The following is a 15,591-nucleotide window of genomic DNA, read 5'->3' on the forward strand; positions in this document are numbered from 1 at the left end:
CACATGCCCTTAAACTCCAGCGATGTCTGCCTTGGCGGCCCGGAGCCCCCTGCCTGGATTCTGTTTGTGTGTTCACTCCCAGGGTGCTTCCCTACCTTGGCATTACTTTGATGATCTCTATTCTTGTTGCGTATGTCCTTGTTAGTCTTTAACGAGTATAAAATGTTCAGAAATTTGAAATATCCCCCTACCTTATTGTTAGCTTTCTCTAACTTGAGCCTCATGCAAAGTTGCTGTCCTGTAAGGCTAAATTCTCTAAAAAGTGGGCCTGTCTGGTCTTTGTAAAATATTAGTGTACCGCACTAAAATGGGTTTTGTTAGAGGATGGTTGGTGGGCTCGATTTCTGCTCCTGAAATGGGGTTGAATGTGTCTTTTTAGCAACGTCTTTAAAGGTGGTGTGTTAACCCGAAGACTCTTAAGAATCCTTCATTTAGAGGGAATATTCCAACCAAGGCTCTAAGATACCTTAAAATGTAACCAAAAGTCATGGCTCCTTTTGTAGATTTGTTCTCTGCCTATTTCACTTGCAGGCCTCAAGCCCATCCCCATCCTGGGTGTCCATCCCCATCTTGGGTGTTGTGCTCTATTGTTCTCTGGATCCTGCCATGAGGCAGTCTCCCAGGTGATCTACAGTTCCCCAGTGATGAGCATTCTTGTCTTGTTGGCTCACAGTAGAAGTGAACTTGTGTTCCCCATTCTTCCCACGACAGTCCCCCCTTCTGCTCCACAATGCCAAATCCAAGGATCCCAGGACCTCGGCAGCGACGTCATCCTTCTGTGTAGTTCAGAGGAAGGCATCCCTCGGCCCACGTACCTTTGGGAGAAGTTAGATAATACGCTCAAGCTACCTCCAACAGCCACTCAGGGTATGTACAGTGCTGTGGAACCTGTTTGATTTGTACTTGAGGGAAATAATGATCTTTAATGGTTTGTAACTGCGGGGAATAGAGTGCTTTCAGCTTTAAGGTGAATGTGACATTTTCTTTCTCTTCCATATATGACTTAAAAAATGTATCTAGTAGCATGAAAATTGTAAATTTTATTTCCTAAGTGGGGCTTTAAAATAGCACCCTGGGAACAACTTTGAGTTAATGCTAGTCACCGCCACCTCTGTGAACCCACTTTTCTGCCCATTTTGGTGTAAGAGAGATCTGCATAGACATAAGAGGATTAATTCTCCTGTTTCAGCCTCAAGTCTACTTAGTGAAAGAAGATGAAAAAGAGTAGGAAAAAAAGTAGGATGACCTAAGATCACATCAGCTAGGCAAAGATGAGTAGCCATGCATGCCGTGGGTGGTTCTGCATATACAGTTCCATCTATTTTGGATTTCATGGTAAAGAAAGTCTCTTTTAAAAGTCTCAGACGTTACAAAATAAGGTGAGCTGAAGTTATAGGCCCGTGTAAATTCTTGTGTTTCAAGAAAATACACATCAGCATCTTTGAGTGCTGTGTTCTGTTTAATGTAGACTAATTTCCTCTACTTATCCTTGGGGTAGTTTGACAACTCTTTATTGGGAGCTAGCCCTTAATGGGAAGGCCCCAGATGGCCTTAGCTGTGCTTCAGTTTTAATGTTGATATTCTGTGTCTGCCTCAGGAAAGGAGAGCCCTGGGTTGCTGGGTGACATTAGATGTAGTGAAGAACCAGGGCTGAAAACTTCTAAAAAGCCCACATGTAAACTCCCATTGGATACAGAGGAAACTGATGACTGTCCTGTTGCCTTTTAATTCACATAGCCCACAATTCATTATCTCTGAAACCTTGCTTTCAGCTTAATAGCGTTTAGGTCACTTTTGAAGTGACTGCTCCAGTGCCACGGTCCCCTGCTGCCTATTCATTGCTAAATACTTCAGCTATACTGTGGGATAAATAGCCTTCTTGAGGACTGACTTGTTAATCTCGCTAGTGCAAGTGGCATGCCAAAAATAGCTAGTGTCAAAATGCTGAAAACTATTTGAAGTCCAGCTTTGCCAGCAACTATGTTGACGGTAGTTTACCTCTCCAGACCTACACTAACCTTTCTGTAAGATGAAGGGGTCGGCAGTATCTTCTAGAACCTCTGAAATGTTACCGAAGTTCTGTGGCATTTATCCATATCATTTTGGGGGAGCACTGGATAAAGGGTGAAGTTACAGGTGAACAACTGACAGTCATATGTACATGAGCTGTGAGATACACACAGCAAGGGTTTCCTGTATTTCCCTGCTTTCCGTTACTTCTGTATTTGCAATTTGAGGATTACAAAGCCAGTGTTGAAGATTATGATCTTTTGTAATTCAGTCTTTGGATAAATTATCAGAATTATTTCACATAACCTCATCTGTTCTAATTAAATGTGCAATGGTTTTTCTTCAGTTTCACCTCTTGTTGTTTATGTTGCCAAAGTAAATCTTAGCACATATCCCCAAAACAACCTAATTAACATTTTTTTGAGACAATTTGCATTGCTGGTTATATTCTAACATTTTAAAATTTGAACTCCTTGATGCATTTTCCGAGGAAATAATATTTGATACAAGGTAAGGCACCCTAGGAGTCTGGCCAGTATAAAAGAACAATATATTGGAGTTAGTAGTGTCTCATATGAGACACTCAGCAGCTAGGACGTCCTTTGGAGAGTTGGGTATCTGGCCTGTCTGCTGATGTGTCTCCAGCACCTAGGACAGCTCTTGGTGGTCAAAAGCTAATTGATAAATGGAGCAACAGATTCTAACTTTCAAAGAGTGAACAAGAGGATAAATGAAATAAAAAAGAGTGTTTAGTATGGCAGATTGAAGAGGAAAGGTATGCAGACAGTACTGGAAATGCAAAGGGACACAGATCTTTAAAATTTCATAGGATTATAGCATAAAGAGTAATAGCTAAGAAGTCCTACTGGTCATCATTTTACAGATGCTATTGTTTTGTCATTATCCAACCATACTCCAGGAACTTGGATTATATAATTTTACACATAAAGACAAAGACCCCACAGTCACATATCTGTCCTGGATTCAGGATGCTAAACCACTTCTGACTCAGGAACTCCATAATTGTTTGCTTGGCTTCAATATAGAGAATATTGTGAACAAATTGATGCCACATTATATACAGCTGAACAAAACAGACATTAAAAAATATGACACATACTGGAAACTGAAGTAAACCTGTATCATGAAATAAACTAGATCAGTAAAAATAACTACACTAATCAAACATACACACAGGATCCCTAGCATCCTAATTCCTGCAGATTTATCAGATAACCCCCATATTTCTGATCCCTCACGATGTTTTCAAATCAGGAGAAGCTGCCCAATTCATTTTATGAGATTACTCGATATTAGGACATTAAAAGTGACCACAGCAATAGAAGAAAAAAATAAAACAAAAACTATTGTCCACTCTCCCCTGTGAGCCTGTTAATGTTGCATCAGCACAGTAAATGGAACAACTCTTGAAAGCCACAGAACTGTCCTCTAGAAATGTAACAGTACATTAACACCAGAGAATGTGAAGTATAGTTCACAGATTGACTATTTATGTGGGATATTTCTTAGTCATAATGCTGTGTTGGGCATTATACATCTTAATGCCTGACAACTTTATCAAGTCATGGTTTATAAATAAAACTTTCATGTGTTTATAGTATACTTTTGGTGCATGCGGACTTTGTGATGTGGTGACCAGAGTCAGGCTCATGGGAATCATTACCTCACAGAGCTGTGACTGCTTTCTGTGCTGTGGTGGGCAAGCCAGTGAGAACACTTAAGATCTACTTGTAGTGAGTCTTGAGTATATAAGCAGTGCTGCTGACAGGTCACCGTATCATGTCTTAAATCTCTAGAATATGTAGAAGACATCCACTTAGCATCACTAAAGTTTTGTTCCCTTTAATCAACATCTTCCCACTCTCCCAGCTTCTTGGCAACCATCATTCCAGTCTCTGCTTCTGAGCTTGACACTTTGAGTTTAGGGTACCATTATAAACTTTGTTACCCACAGTTATAAAGCCTAAGCCTTATAGAGATGTAGCAGATCAATAAACTGTAATAGTCAGAATGTAAATCAAAGAAGTAAATAGTGTGGTCTTACCTGGTAAAAACAGAAAACAGCAATTTACCATGTTTATAATACCCATCACAAGGTAGACACTGCTAAGACTGCATAGGGCTTAACTACCACCCACCTGTATGCTAATGTGTTTGATCCTTTGGTTTTATGCCAATATCATTTCAAAACCTGGTTCTTTTAATGAAAGAATATATGATAGCCACTTTCCACATCCTAAAAATTTATTTCACAAAAATCTTTTTGGGGATATGTTGTAGCTTTTAGTCTCCTATTACTAGAACTTTTAATCTCTATTACTAGAATCATAAGAGTTTTTTCTTTTTAATGTATCTTTATGTTGTTCTGCCTGGCATGCCCAGCCTTTTGACTTTTGTGAGATGATATTGCCAAAGTTCATATAGGAAAAAAAATCTTACAGTGTTTTATGGAAAGTAATTTTATGATTTTGTGTTGGGCAATATTCATAGCTATTTCTGACCACATCCCACATGCTGAACATCCTGATAGACTTTTAAATCTAATGTAAGGCATTTTGAAATGATATGTATATTTGTCAGACACTGTAATTTCTAGTACATAGCCTAACAGAACAGTCTATATCTTACTGTGCATAGAAATCTTTACTGCATGTCAGTTCCCATGGCCTCTTCCAAGATTGATTCAACTGGTCTGCAGTAGCATTAGCATAGATGATTTAAATAAATACATTAATAAACAGCCAGAAAAATTACTTGAATAGCATATTATACACCAAAAAGGACGTATCTCACAATCCACAGGTTGATTGATTTCAGGAGGGACACCTATTCTCTAAGCCACTCAGCCTCTTGGTAGTTAAGAGCTTTAGTAAGCATGATGGGCCTTCTCAGTGGCTCTGTAAAACTTGAACTCAGCAAGAACAATCTGTGGGATACAATGAGTACTGCATCCTTTGGTTCTGACTCTCAAAGAGGGAGAAAAACCCTCACAAATCTAAAACCTAGAGGACCTTAAAATACCTTTTTTTTAAAAAAAAAAATTAGGGTAAATAATGACAATTATTTTCTAATATTCCTTTCTTTGGAAAATGAAACATAATTTTATTTATCAGTAGTTAGCAATTTCCAAAGCTAAACTGTACATCTTTTCTTACATTTCTAGGAAGAACTTGTTTAGCCCGAATCATTTATAACTGAGCATGGGGAAGGGGTATAATGGTCTCTTCAGCTTTCCTCTGTGCAGAGCTTTGCTGGAAGTCACAGAGCTGGAACAGGGGGCAGTCTTAACCACTGTAGTCTAATGCTGCTGCATTACGCGGGAGAATTCCAAGTGGACAAAGTCAGAAACAGAAATAGAGTCATCATCAGCACACACCAGGGAAATCCAGAGATCACAACCCATGGTCCACCAGTTTGTTATATCTTTTTTAAAAAGTGGGTCATTTCCTCAATACATACCACCAACAAAGTTAAACCACAGACACATAATTTACATAGACCTATAACCCCCCAATGACATAGAAGCAATCATTAAAAATGTCCCTACCCAAAAAGCCCAGTGGTTTTAGTGTAGAATTCTACCAGACTTTCAAACAAAAATTAATGCCAATACTTGCAAATTATAAAATAGAAACATCATTGTGCAGTTGATTTTACAAGGCCAAAGTTAGTCCTGATATCCAAAGCACATGAAGACTCTACAACCAAAGAAAATTACAGACTTTTGTGTCCCATAACTTTTCCTGGGGAGACAAACTACACATCAACCTACCCCAGGTAGGGATCCCACAGCAGAACAAAGGATATTACTGAAGTCCAACTTGATTCACCAATTGATTTATTGGGGTTACTTATAGGAATATGGATGAGGGGTTACTTACAAGAGCAGAAATTACTCAAAAGACAGTGGCATCACCAAGGCTCACCCCAGTGTGGGTGGCAGCTCACAAACCTAGGAACTTGGAGCTCCCTGCACAGGTTGCAGGCAGCTCAACAGGTTGGACAGTGTGTTTTCTAGGTGCCTCAGTTTGCCCAAACCTCTTCCAGGCAGCTCAACTGGTTTCTGGTTCTTCTAGACAGCTGGTCTAGATTTCTTCCTTTTAAGAGAGACTGAATCTGGTGAGTTTCAGGGTCTTCCTGAAGCTGTTTTGAGTTGTCTTCCAGTTTAAAGAGGTTACTTGTAGGGAAGGAATCTGTCCTATCTTGGAGGAAACTGTTAGACTGCATAGACCAATTTCCTATATGAACATAGATGCAAAAATTCTAAATAAAATACTTGTAAACTGAATCCAAGAATACAGCAGAGATCATCTACCATGATCAAGTAGGTTTCATCCCAGAGACACAGGAATTGTTCAACACATGTCAATTGACAAATGGAATCCTCCATATAAACAAACTGAAAGTCAACCACAGGCTCATCTCATTAGAGAAGACCTTTGACAAAAATCCAACATCCTTTCATGGTAAAAGTCCTGGAGACATTAAGGATACAAGGAACATACCTCAATATAATAAAGGCAGTTTACAGAAAGCTCATAGTCAACATCAACTTAAATGGTCAGAAACTCATAGCAATTCCACTAAAATCAGGAACAAGACAAGGATGTCCTCTCTCTCCATATGAGTACTTGAAAAATCTATTTTCAATAAAGGATCCACAACTATTTCCTCACCTAGTCTGACTTTCGTGGAAGAAGAAAAGTTTTCATGCACTTCAGCTGTAGAATGAGTGGGAGATTTATTTTTTCTCCCTTGCTTTATGTCATGCCATTCTTAGTAGAGACTATCTGGTAAAAAAGAAACAAGCACCATGCATTCACCATTGCATCTTCTTTTTAAAAAATACATGCTAGAGGTTATAACTTAAAACATCGCAGACAGAATGTGAAAAGCTTTATGGAACACTTGAGAAGCCCGGGTGTTCTCTCTGACAGTCAAGTATTCAGTGATGTGTAGCCAGAAAAGAAAGCAAGATAGACATTTTAGAAGAAGTGTTAATCATCAGAGTGAATGTGAGCAGCCAGGTCATAAACAGGAGGCTTTGATGAATGGAGAAGGCTTGAAGCAGGTGATGGGGTGGAGACGGAATGGGGAAGGTTAGCATTCAAGATAAATGCACATAAAACCAGGAGCATCTTAACTCCACCAACACCAACACAAAAATGACATGGAATTCATTTATTTCTATGTCTGCTGAGTAGTATACAGATCATTACATAGCATCCAGCTCTTCTCTCTATGAGTGGTCATCACAGTATTACATATTTATAATATCTTTAAATTAAATTAAGATTGTATCTTATGTGTCTGTACATATGTCTGTGGTTCGTGTACCTGAGTGCAGGTGCCCCACGAAGCCACAATATGGAGTTGGGTTTCCTGGAACTGGAGTTACAGGCAGTCATGAGCTGTTGACATGGGTGGTGGGAAGCTCACTCGGGTCCTCTGCAACAGCATTGTATCTCCAGCCCCACATTTTTGTTCTTAAAGAGATTTAAGTTTGGCACTTATTTTGTGTTAATTTTTCCCTTTGGTTTTAAATTTATCATCAGATACCTCTTTCAAGGTGAGATCATGTATGCATACAATTTCACTACACATTGGTTTAAACATTAAACTATAATTTATCATTATTTTTATTTTATTTTATTTTAGTTTTTTTTTTGTGTGTGTGTGTGGTTTTTTTTTTGGGGGGGGNGTTGAGACAGGGTTTCTCTGTGTAGCCCTGGCTGTCCTGGAACTCACTCTGTAGACCAGGCTGGCCTTGAACTCAGAAATCCACCTGCCTCTGCTTCCCAAATGCTGGGATTAAAGACGTGTGCCACCACTGCCCAGCTTATCATTATTTTTGAAACAGAACTTCTCATACTTTTACATAAGAAATTATTCAGTTATTATGATCATTCATTCTTTAAGATGTATAAGTTATAAAAATATTTATGACACTTGGCACTCTTATTACTCTTCCAAATATTGACATCTACTCAGAATTTAAGATGCTAGAGTTTTTTCTACATTTCTTAACTATGTTTCCTTAGGATTAACCCCCCCACACACACACACACAGACACACACACACACACACACACACACACACACATAACCCCAAGAAATTCCTGTGTAGATGTATCACCAGACAGCATCCTAGTGTCTCATTCTGTTCTCACCAGTTCAAGAGTGTTTCTAATCCCTGGTTCACAGTTACAGATGAGGAGCTGAAAGCACACACCCTTAAGCAAACAGCACCCTCAGGTCCATAGCTAGTAGGAAGCTGAGCCAACTTCAACCCAAGCCCTTCTGGCTCCCAAACCCATGCTCTCAGCTGATGCACTCTTGACACAGCCAAATGCCAGCTCTGGAGCTGAGAACATGCAGACCTGGGAGTAATCTGATATATTTCTTTCTCTGGTTATGAAGGGCCTGTTCCCCCAACTCCACACCCCTATTTGGAAGAAGGAAGACCAAAGGGACCAGTACCGTCATCTTTCATTTCAGTAAATTATTTCCGTCCTAACACAGGCTTGACTGGTGTCAGGCTGTGATGTGTAGGGTTTTGTTTGTTTGGTTGGTTTTTGTTTCTGTTTTGCTACAGAGTGGTGTTTGATGAGGGGTTACCCCTAGCTTAGCTTTGCTTAATTCATTTTTTCTTAATCCTTCTTATCAACAAGCCTGTCTCATCTGTCACCTGCTGAGTAAGCTATAATAGGCATACTGCCTCCCGCACTGAACTATGGTTATTTTTGTGTGTGTGTGTTTGTTTGTTTTGTTTTGTTTTTAAGAGCTTATGGTGTCAGCAACTGGGGACAAAGGATCAGTGGGTTCACCTATTAAAAGTATCACTTTAAAGCAGCCCTCCTTCCAGTTGCCTGCTTTTGTACATGCCAAGTGCTGCTTAAAGCAGCTGTTTAAAATTCTCCCAGTCGTCTCTGGAAATGTCAACAAAATTACTGGTTTGATGTGAACTGACTGAGATTTTAGAATTTTGGACCTTAAGGAGGAAATGGAAGAAAAGCAGTAGCAGTGTGGGGATTGCAGGGTTGGTTGCCCGGGAGGCTGGGCTTTTGTTGCCTGGAAACTTTGGGATGTGTTGAAGGAGGGGTTCTGCAGATGGCTGCTTTGTTATACCAACAGTGCTGCCACTTTGCATGGTTCTGGCTGTGCATAGAAGCTGAGAGGCCAAACCTACTCCATCTTGGGACCAGACTCCTGTCTTAAGAGAAAAAAAAAAAAGCCTGAGAACTTGACCCATAGCTGAACCCAAGCTGCACCCACGTACCAGGAAGGACCCCATGGCCTGTCCTTGACCCATACCCTAGAGTTATCCCTAGCTACTTCCTAGCAACAATCAATCAAAGATTAGTTTGATTGTTTGAGATGTACTTTTAGACTTTTCATGATTGTTCATGGTCTCACTTTAGAGCACCCCCCTGTTGGCTTACAATAGTAATAGAATAACTCCATTAGATGCTTGCCAGGCTGGACACCCCGTCACTTGCTCCCATTTTACTATAAAACCCTGTCCCAATGAGGGTTTGGGGGCTGATTCACCAAACTGTCCTGAGGGTTGGAGGTGAGTAAGCCCAGACTTGAGTTTGTAATAAGGAGACCCTAATGCCATTATGTTGGAAATGGCTCCTTGGTTGTATTTTGGGGGTTGGAAATGCTTCCTGGTACAGCAGCAGCCTGTGTAATGAGGTAGCTTTAAGTGTCTTACTGGAAAGCAGGTGTACTTATGAGAATCATGATCTTTGTACCCAGACAGATCTGATTGGATAGACCACTGTAACTCGTGTACATGTGATGTCAGGGCTACTCCAGGATTTCTTAGTTTTGGAAAGCAGGGACACAGAACCTCAACCTGTTATGAAGATTAAATCAGGTCTACTTAAAGCTCTCTCTCACACATATATATGTACACATACACACAAAATATATACCCAATTCACACACACATATGGAAAAGGAAATAATTCATGAAAACCAAGAAACCATTCAATATTGATTTAGTTACATATAATCCAATCCAAAGTTACTATCTTGTCATCGATATATAAGATAACTATGTAATATGGATGTAACCTTTAAGTACTCCCATAGAAAAAAGCAAACACCACGTCTCTCTCCTTTTTCGGTTTATGATATTGATACTATTTCAAGTACATGTTTGTCAGTTCTGTCATTCATGAGCACATCCCATTCACTGTATTGTGTTTAAAGGCTTAGACAACTCTGACAGCACTGATGTATGGGAACCTATGGCTCTTGCTTCTCCCTCTCCACTATTGTATTTGATTTCCTGGTACTCATTAGATTCTATCCCTGTACACTGTTAGCAACTCAAACTGAGGTCTGTGGCTCTGGCTGGCATTTAACCTACTTACTGAGCCTTCTGGCCTATTGCTTCATTAATTGTCTGTCCTTATCATCCTGGTACTGTTCTGTGAAGTATCCAGCACAGAGACAGGGTCTCCATAGTATTTGTGTAGTAAATGAAGGAACTGATGGAGCTAGGCTCCCTGCTTCTGCCTTAGATGTAGTTAAAGATGAAAACCACCAGCAAAACACAATCTTAGTCCCATATAAAGTCATGCCAGGGTGGCTCAGGTATTCTTGGACTTTGTTTCTGGCTCACCTCATGTGTGCTATTAGGAGTCTTTCCCAGTGACTTCTGGGTTTGCTCTGTTTTGGATGGTTTTGATGACAGATGTGGTTTCTTTCCAGCTAAAGGGAGGCAGTGAAGCCCAGAGCATGCACATTAGATTCCATTCATACAGTTGCAGTTTTAGCAACCAGCTGTGTTCTCGTATTAGCCAGCTATCTAAAAGTTCAGTGTCTTTATTTGTTCAGTGGGCTAATAATAAAAATATCTCAAAGGGTCATTGGAAAAAAGAGCTACATATGAAAATTTACCCAGTGCTTAGGATACTTTTATTCTCATGATAAGTCAATTAAGCTTCATATGAATAAATGACTAAACTGTGTTGGTACTGTTAAGTTGCCTAAGTTTTACCAGTTAGGTATTCATCAATATACCAATGTGGTAGCTTTGAAAATAAAACACACAACAAAACCTCCTAATGTGGAGAGCAACCTTCACTGGTTACTCTGGCTGGTTGCACCCTGAATCCACTGCTGCTTCACATCAAGGCCAAGCTTCCCTGAGCTGCTCCTACAGGGGGAAGGGGCACCATGAGGCCACTAATATAGGAGCATTCCTGCATGGCTTGGGGCACCTTCAGTAGATGACTTTGGCTCAAGGATGCTCCAGATACCTGGTGAGAAATTCTTTGAGATGGTGATGGGGTCTGAGGCTTCTCCTCTTCAGGCTCTCTCCCCTTCCAATTGTGTGGTACTTAGAATCAGAGCACAGATTTGATTCGTTTTCTACCGTGTATAAAGTGATCTTCATGTTAATGCATTTCTCTAGAAATACAACACGGTGCTTCTGATCACAGACTCTTGAGGACAAGCTATAACCTCCCTAGTCAGGGAAGACCACTGACATTAGGCTGTGATTACAGCTCAAGTTTCAAGACTGTCCTTATTTAGGACAGTCCTTAATAATTCTGTGTCTTTAATATGCCATCATAATTTTCTTTAACATTTGTGAGCCAACAGTTTTTTTCTTCCTACACAAAAAGAAGGGAAAAAGAAGGAAACTGGCAGTCTCCATTGTGCATTTAATGTCTTCTTTGTGCTGATTTCTCTGTTTCCCTTCTTCATTCCATCAAGCTGTCACTTGATTATTGTTTTTTGTGACAGACCAGGTCCAGGGAACAGTCACCATCCGGAATATCAGTGCTCTCTCTTCCGGTCTGTACCAGTGTGTGGCTTCTAATGCCATTGGGACCAGCACCTGCTTGCTAGACCTCCAGGTTATCTCACGTAAGTACCTAAAATTGGAAGGCCAGCTCCAGGGGCAGGTGTCTGAGTTTTTTTGTTAGGTCATAGACTGCAGGGTGCTACATAACATAATTGTTTTGAGATTGTCTGAAGAGTAAACAAATTCTTTTCATTGTTGTTGAAAATCTTTTATAAAAATCTTACTACTTAGGCTTTCTTGATATGCTAATCATTACAACAAAGTGACTTCTTAGGATAATCAGAACCAAATGAATCTTCGTGTCACGGTGCTATGCGCATGACATAAATCTCCACTCCTGGTGGAGCCTCCTTAATATTCTGTGTTTTCCCCACTAATTCCTTATGTCTTTAGGGTGTTCTGTTATAAACAAACAATGTAGAACACTTCCTTTTTGGTGGGGGTTCTAGATTATTTTGATTCTGCTTGTCGAAGGGAGTTATGTGACTGGGGTGCGGCCACAAAGAATCTGAGATCCAAGGCTCTCTTGGGGTGCTAAGGCAAGTTGAGTTGGCACTGTCTCCTGGCAAGATCCAGCTGCTGCTCTTCTGGGACCTGGGGGTTGGGAGTTGCCAGTTTACCCCTTCAACAGTTGCTGAAAGCCTCGTGGGGATGTCAGAGGCTAATCAAGGCATAACTTGAAGTGGACGGGACACTTTAGTTGGTTTGTACAGTTTCTATAGACTGGCTTGTGTGAATAGAGGTGCATGGCATGTGCCATTCATATGTCTTTTATTTAGATTTACCTTAAATATGTTTTGTAGCCCAGCCCCGGAGCGTTGGAGTAATAGCCGGAGCAGTTGGCACCGGTGCTGTTCTTATCGTCATCTGCCTTGCACTAATTTCAGGGGCGTTCTTTTACTGGAGAAGCAAAAACAAAGAGGAGGAGGAGGAAGAAATTCCTAATGAAATCAGGTTAGTCTATCAATTTCCTGATCTTGCAGAGTCAGGGTGCATGTCTATTCATTTTAGAGTTAAGGTTTCTTTGCCAGTCTACTAACTCTCCCTCTCATGGTAATGAAAATGTCCGAATATCATTTGCTCAATATGTGTATCATTTCCCCCTCATGGTCAGTCTCATTTTTATTTACAGAGATCCTTCATGAATCTAAGTAGGATGAAGAGCTTGCCTGTGCCTCCACATCCACAGGGTAGATAGTGACTGTCACACCCGAACAGTTAGGCCATAGAGCACGTGTTTTATGTTGGCCATTGTAATAGATGGGATCACGCAGGAGCCAAGAGCATCACCTCACACACACACCAGCTTCTCTACCGACTCGTGCACTATACCATGACTTGGCAGGAGGGGAAATACTTTTGGTTGATGCTTCTGGAGGAGCTAGGTTCAGAGGTCATTGTCTCTTGATGGCTTCCTGTCAGAATCTCAAGACAGCACATAGCATCACATAGGGAGAGACAGGGACATGTACATATCCGTCTGGTCTTTCTCTTCTTACTAAGCAGCTGGGATTCAGTAACAGTGCTCTATTCTGATAACATTATCTAGTCCTAAATACCAGTCAGGGCTCCTTCCTGCCTCTCAGTGCTGAGCTTGACTATATACCCTCAGAATACCCCTCAATGGAGATCAGTGTCCAACCGTTGATCTTCATCCTTTCATGGACATTCGAAGACATTAAAAACTATAGCAGGCAGATGATAAAAGAATACTTAATGTGTTAAGGAAAAAAATGTCAAGATGATTTTTAAAAAAAAATAGCTCATGGGATTTGAGGGTCCAGAGCATCTCAGACTTGGCCACACCATATCCTTTTGAAATGCTTTAATGACCTGAGTCTTCTCAGCAGGACATACCCAGCCTCTCAGGATTTGGCCCCCTTGCTTCTCTGCTCTTGCTCTCAGCCATCTGCTCTCTCTGTTCTATCCATTAACCCCTCATCAGCATACCACAATGGTTCTTCAAGCTCTACTTGAGTCTAGACATCATGAAAACAAAAGATAAATATATATATACATATATATATATATGTGTGTGTGTGTGTAGATGTATATATGTATACATCTATATATATGTGTGTGTATATATATATGCATTATATATATTATATATGTATTATATATATATATATATATATATAGAGAGAGAGAGAGAGAGAGAGAAAGAGAGAGAGAAAGAGAGAGAGAAAGAGAGAGTCTAGACACCATGAATGACTTTCTCAATTTCTCCCCATGCTTAGCTTGTTTCCCTGGGTGTTTTATGACAACTAATTCAGTGGATTTATTTGTGAATGTCTTCTTTTAGTTAAAAGAGATGTTTAAATATCTATGTGTAAATAAAATGCATGAATAACTTTGTTTCATTTCAGAGAGGATGATCTTCCCCCTAAATGCTCTTCTGCCAAAGCCTTCCACACAGAGATATCCTCCTCAGAAAATAACACGCTGACCTCTTCCAATACCTACAACAGTCGATACTGGAACAGCAATCCCAAACCCCACAGAAACACAGAGTCGCTCAACCACTTCAGTGACTTACGCCAGTCTTTCTCTGGCAATGCAGTTATCCCATCAATCTATGCAAATGGGAACCATCTGGTTTTGGGTCCACATAAGACTCTGGTAGTTACAGCCAACAGAGGGTCATCACCTCAGGTCTTGCCCAGGAACAATGGTTCGGTCAGCAGGAAGCCTTGGCCTCAACACACTCATTCCTACACAGTAAGCCAAATGACCCTGGAGCGCATCGGTGCAGTGCCTGTCATGGTGCCTGCCCAGAGTCGGGCAGGGTCCCTGGTATAGGATGACTGAGGACACCATGTTCAGAAGAGAATAAATGGACTGCCTTCAGGCAAGGGGGGAACACTGCCTTCAGGCAATGGGGGAGCACTGCCTTCAGGCAAGAGGCAGAGTGGGATGGGTGAGTGCTGAAAGATAAACTTTTGTTATGATTCCATTAGCAAAAAGCACAAAGAGGAGGCGTGTGTGAAGTGGCCTGGGGTTGTTCCATCATGAAGACTCAAGAAGACTGTTCCCCCCCACACAGATGTCCTGAGATTCAGTTAAAACATGCTGCATCTCCAGAGATGTGCCAAGCCAAGGAGAATGCTAGAAGCAGAGTAAAGTTTACCCCCCAAACTGTGGTCCAGCTGGACCCCTTCTTTTTAATTCTTGCCTAACTTAATAATTTTCAGGACCCTTCAAGTGCCAGGTGGAATTTACATAATGAAATTATTTTTAAAAAATAGGTGTCCTTAGGGGAGAGAAAACAGGAGCAAGCTCATGGTCTGGCCTAGTCTGCCTCTCCCACTCCTGATGACACTAGCAATGCATTCCATCTGAGCTGTCTTTATCATAGAGGCAAAATTGTTCAGAACTCTGGCTGGAGATGGGGAGAAATAAGGAAACTTCTTGTGAACACCCTACACACAGACACACACACAGACACACACACAGACACACATACAGACACACACACACAGACACACACACAGACACACACACATTTATTTACCTCCTCCTGAACCATGAATCGTATTGGCGATTTTGCTATATTGACAGATTCTCCTCTGTTACACTCTGGGATCTCTCACAGGTCCGTGGCAATTACTGTTCATGATTTCCTGAAAAAAAATATTTTTTTAAAAGAAAACTATTACCCTGTCTCCAAAAAAAAAAAAAAAAAAAAAAAAAAAAAAAAAAAAAAAAAAAAAAAAAANAAAAAAAAAAAAAAG

The 15,591-nt window shown here is 40.6% G+C and overlaps 1 protein-coding gene across 1 annotated transcript in view; it reads left to right on the plus strand.

Moving 5' to 3' along the window:
* The window catches only part of Igsf11 (immunoglobulin superfamily member 11), a 127,277-nt gene extending 111,923 nt beyond the window's left edge, over positions 1 to 15,354 (plus strand). Inside the window, exons 4-7 of the mRNA XM_021185375.2 lie at positions 712 to 867; positions 11,797 to 11,919; positions 12,661 to 12,811; positions 14,227 to 15,354. Coding sequence (XP_021041034.1) covers positions 712 to 867; positions 11,797 to 11,919; positions 12,661 to 12,811; positions 14,227 to 14,659 — 863 coding nt within the window. The 3' untranslated portion in view covers positions 14,660 to 15,354. The remainder of the gene's footprint in view (positions 1 to 711; positions 868 to 11,796; positions 11,920 to 12,660; positions 12,812 to 14,226) is intronic.
* Positions 15,355 to 15,591: the final 237 nt, after the last annotated feature.

Source organism: Mus caroli, chromosome 16 (genome assembly GCF_900094665.2).
Source record: "Mus caroli chromosome 16, CAROLI_EIJ_v1.1, whole genome shotgun sequence".
Lineage (NCBI taxonomy): Eukaryota > Metazoa > Chordata > Mammalia > Rodentia > Muridae > Mus > Mus caroli.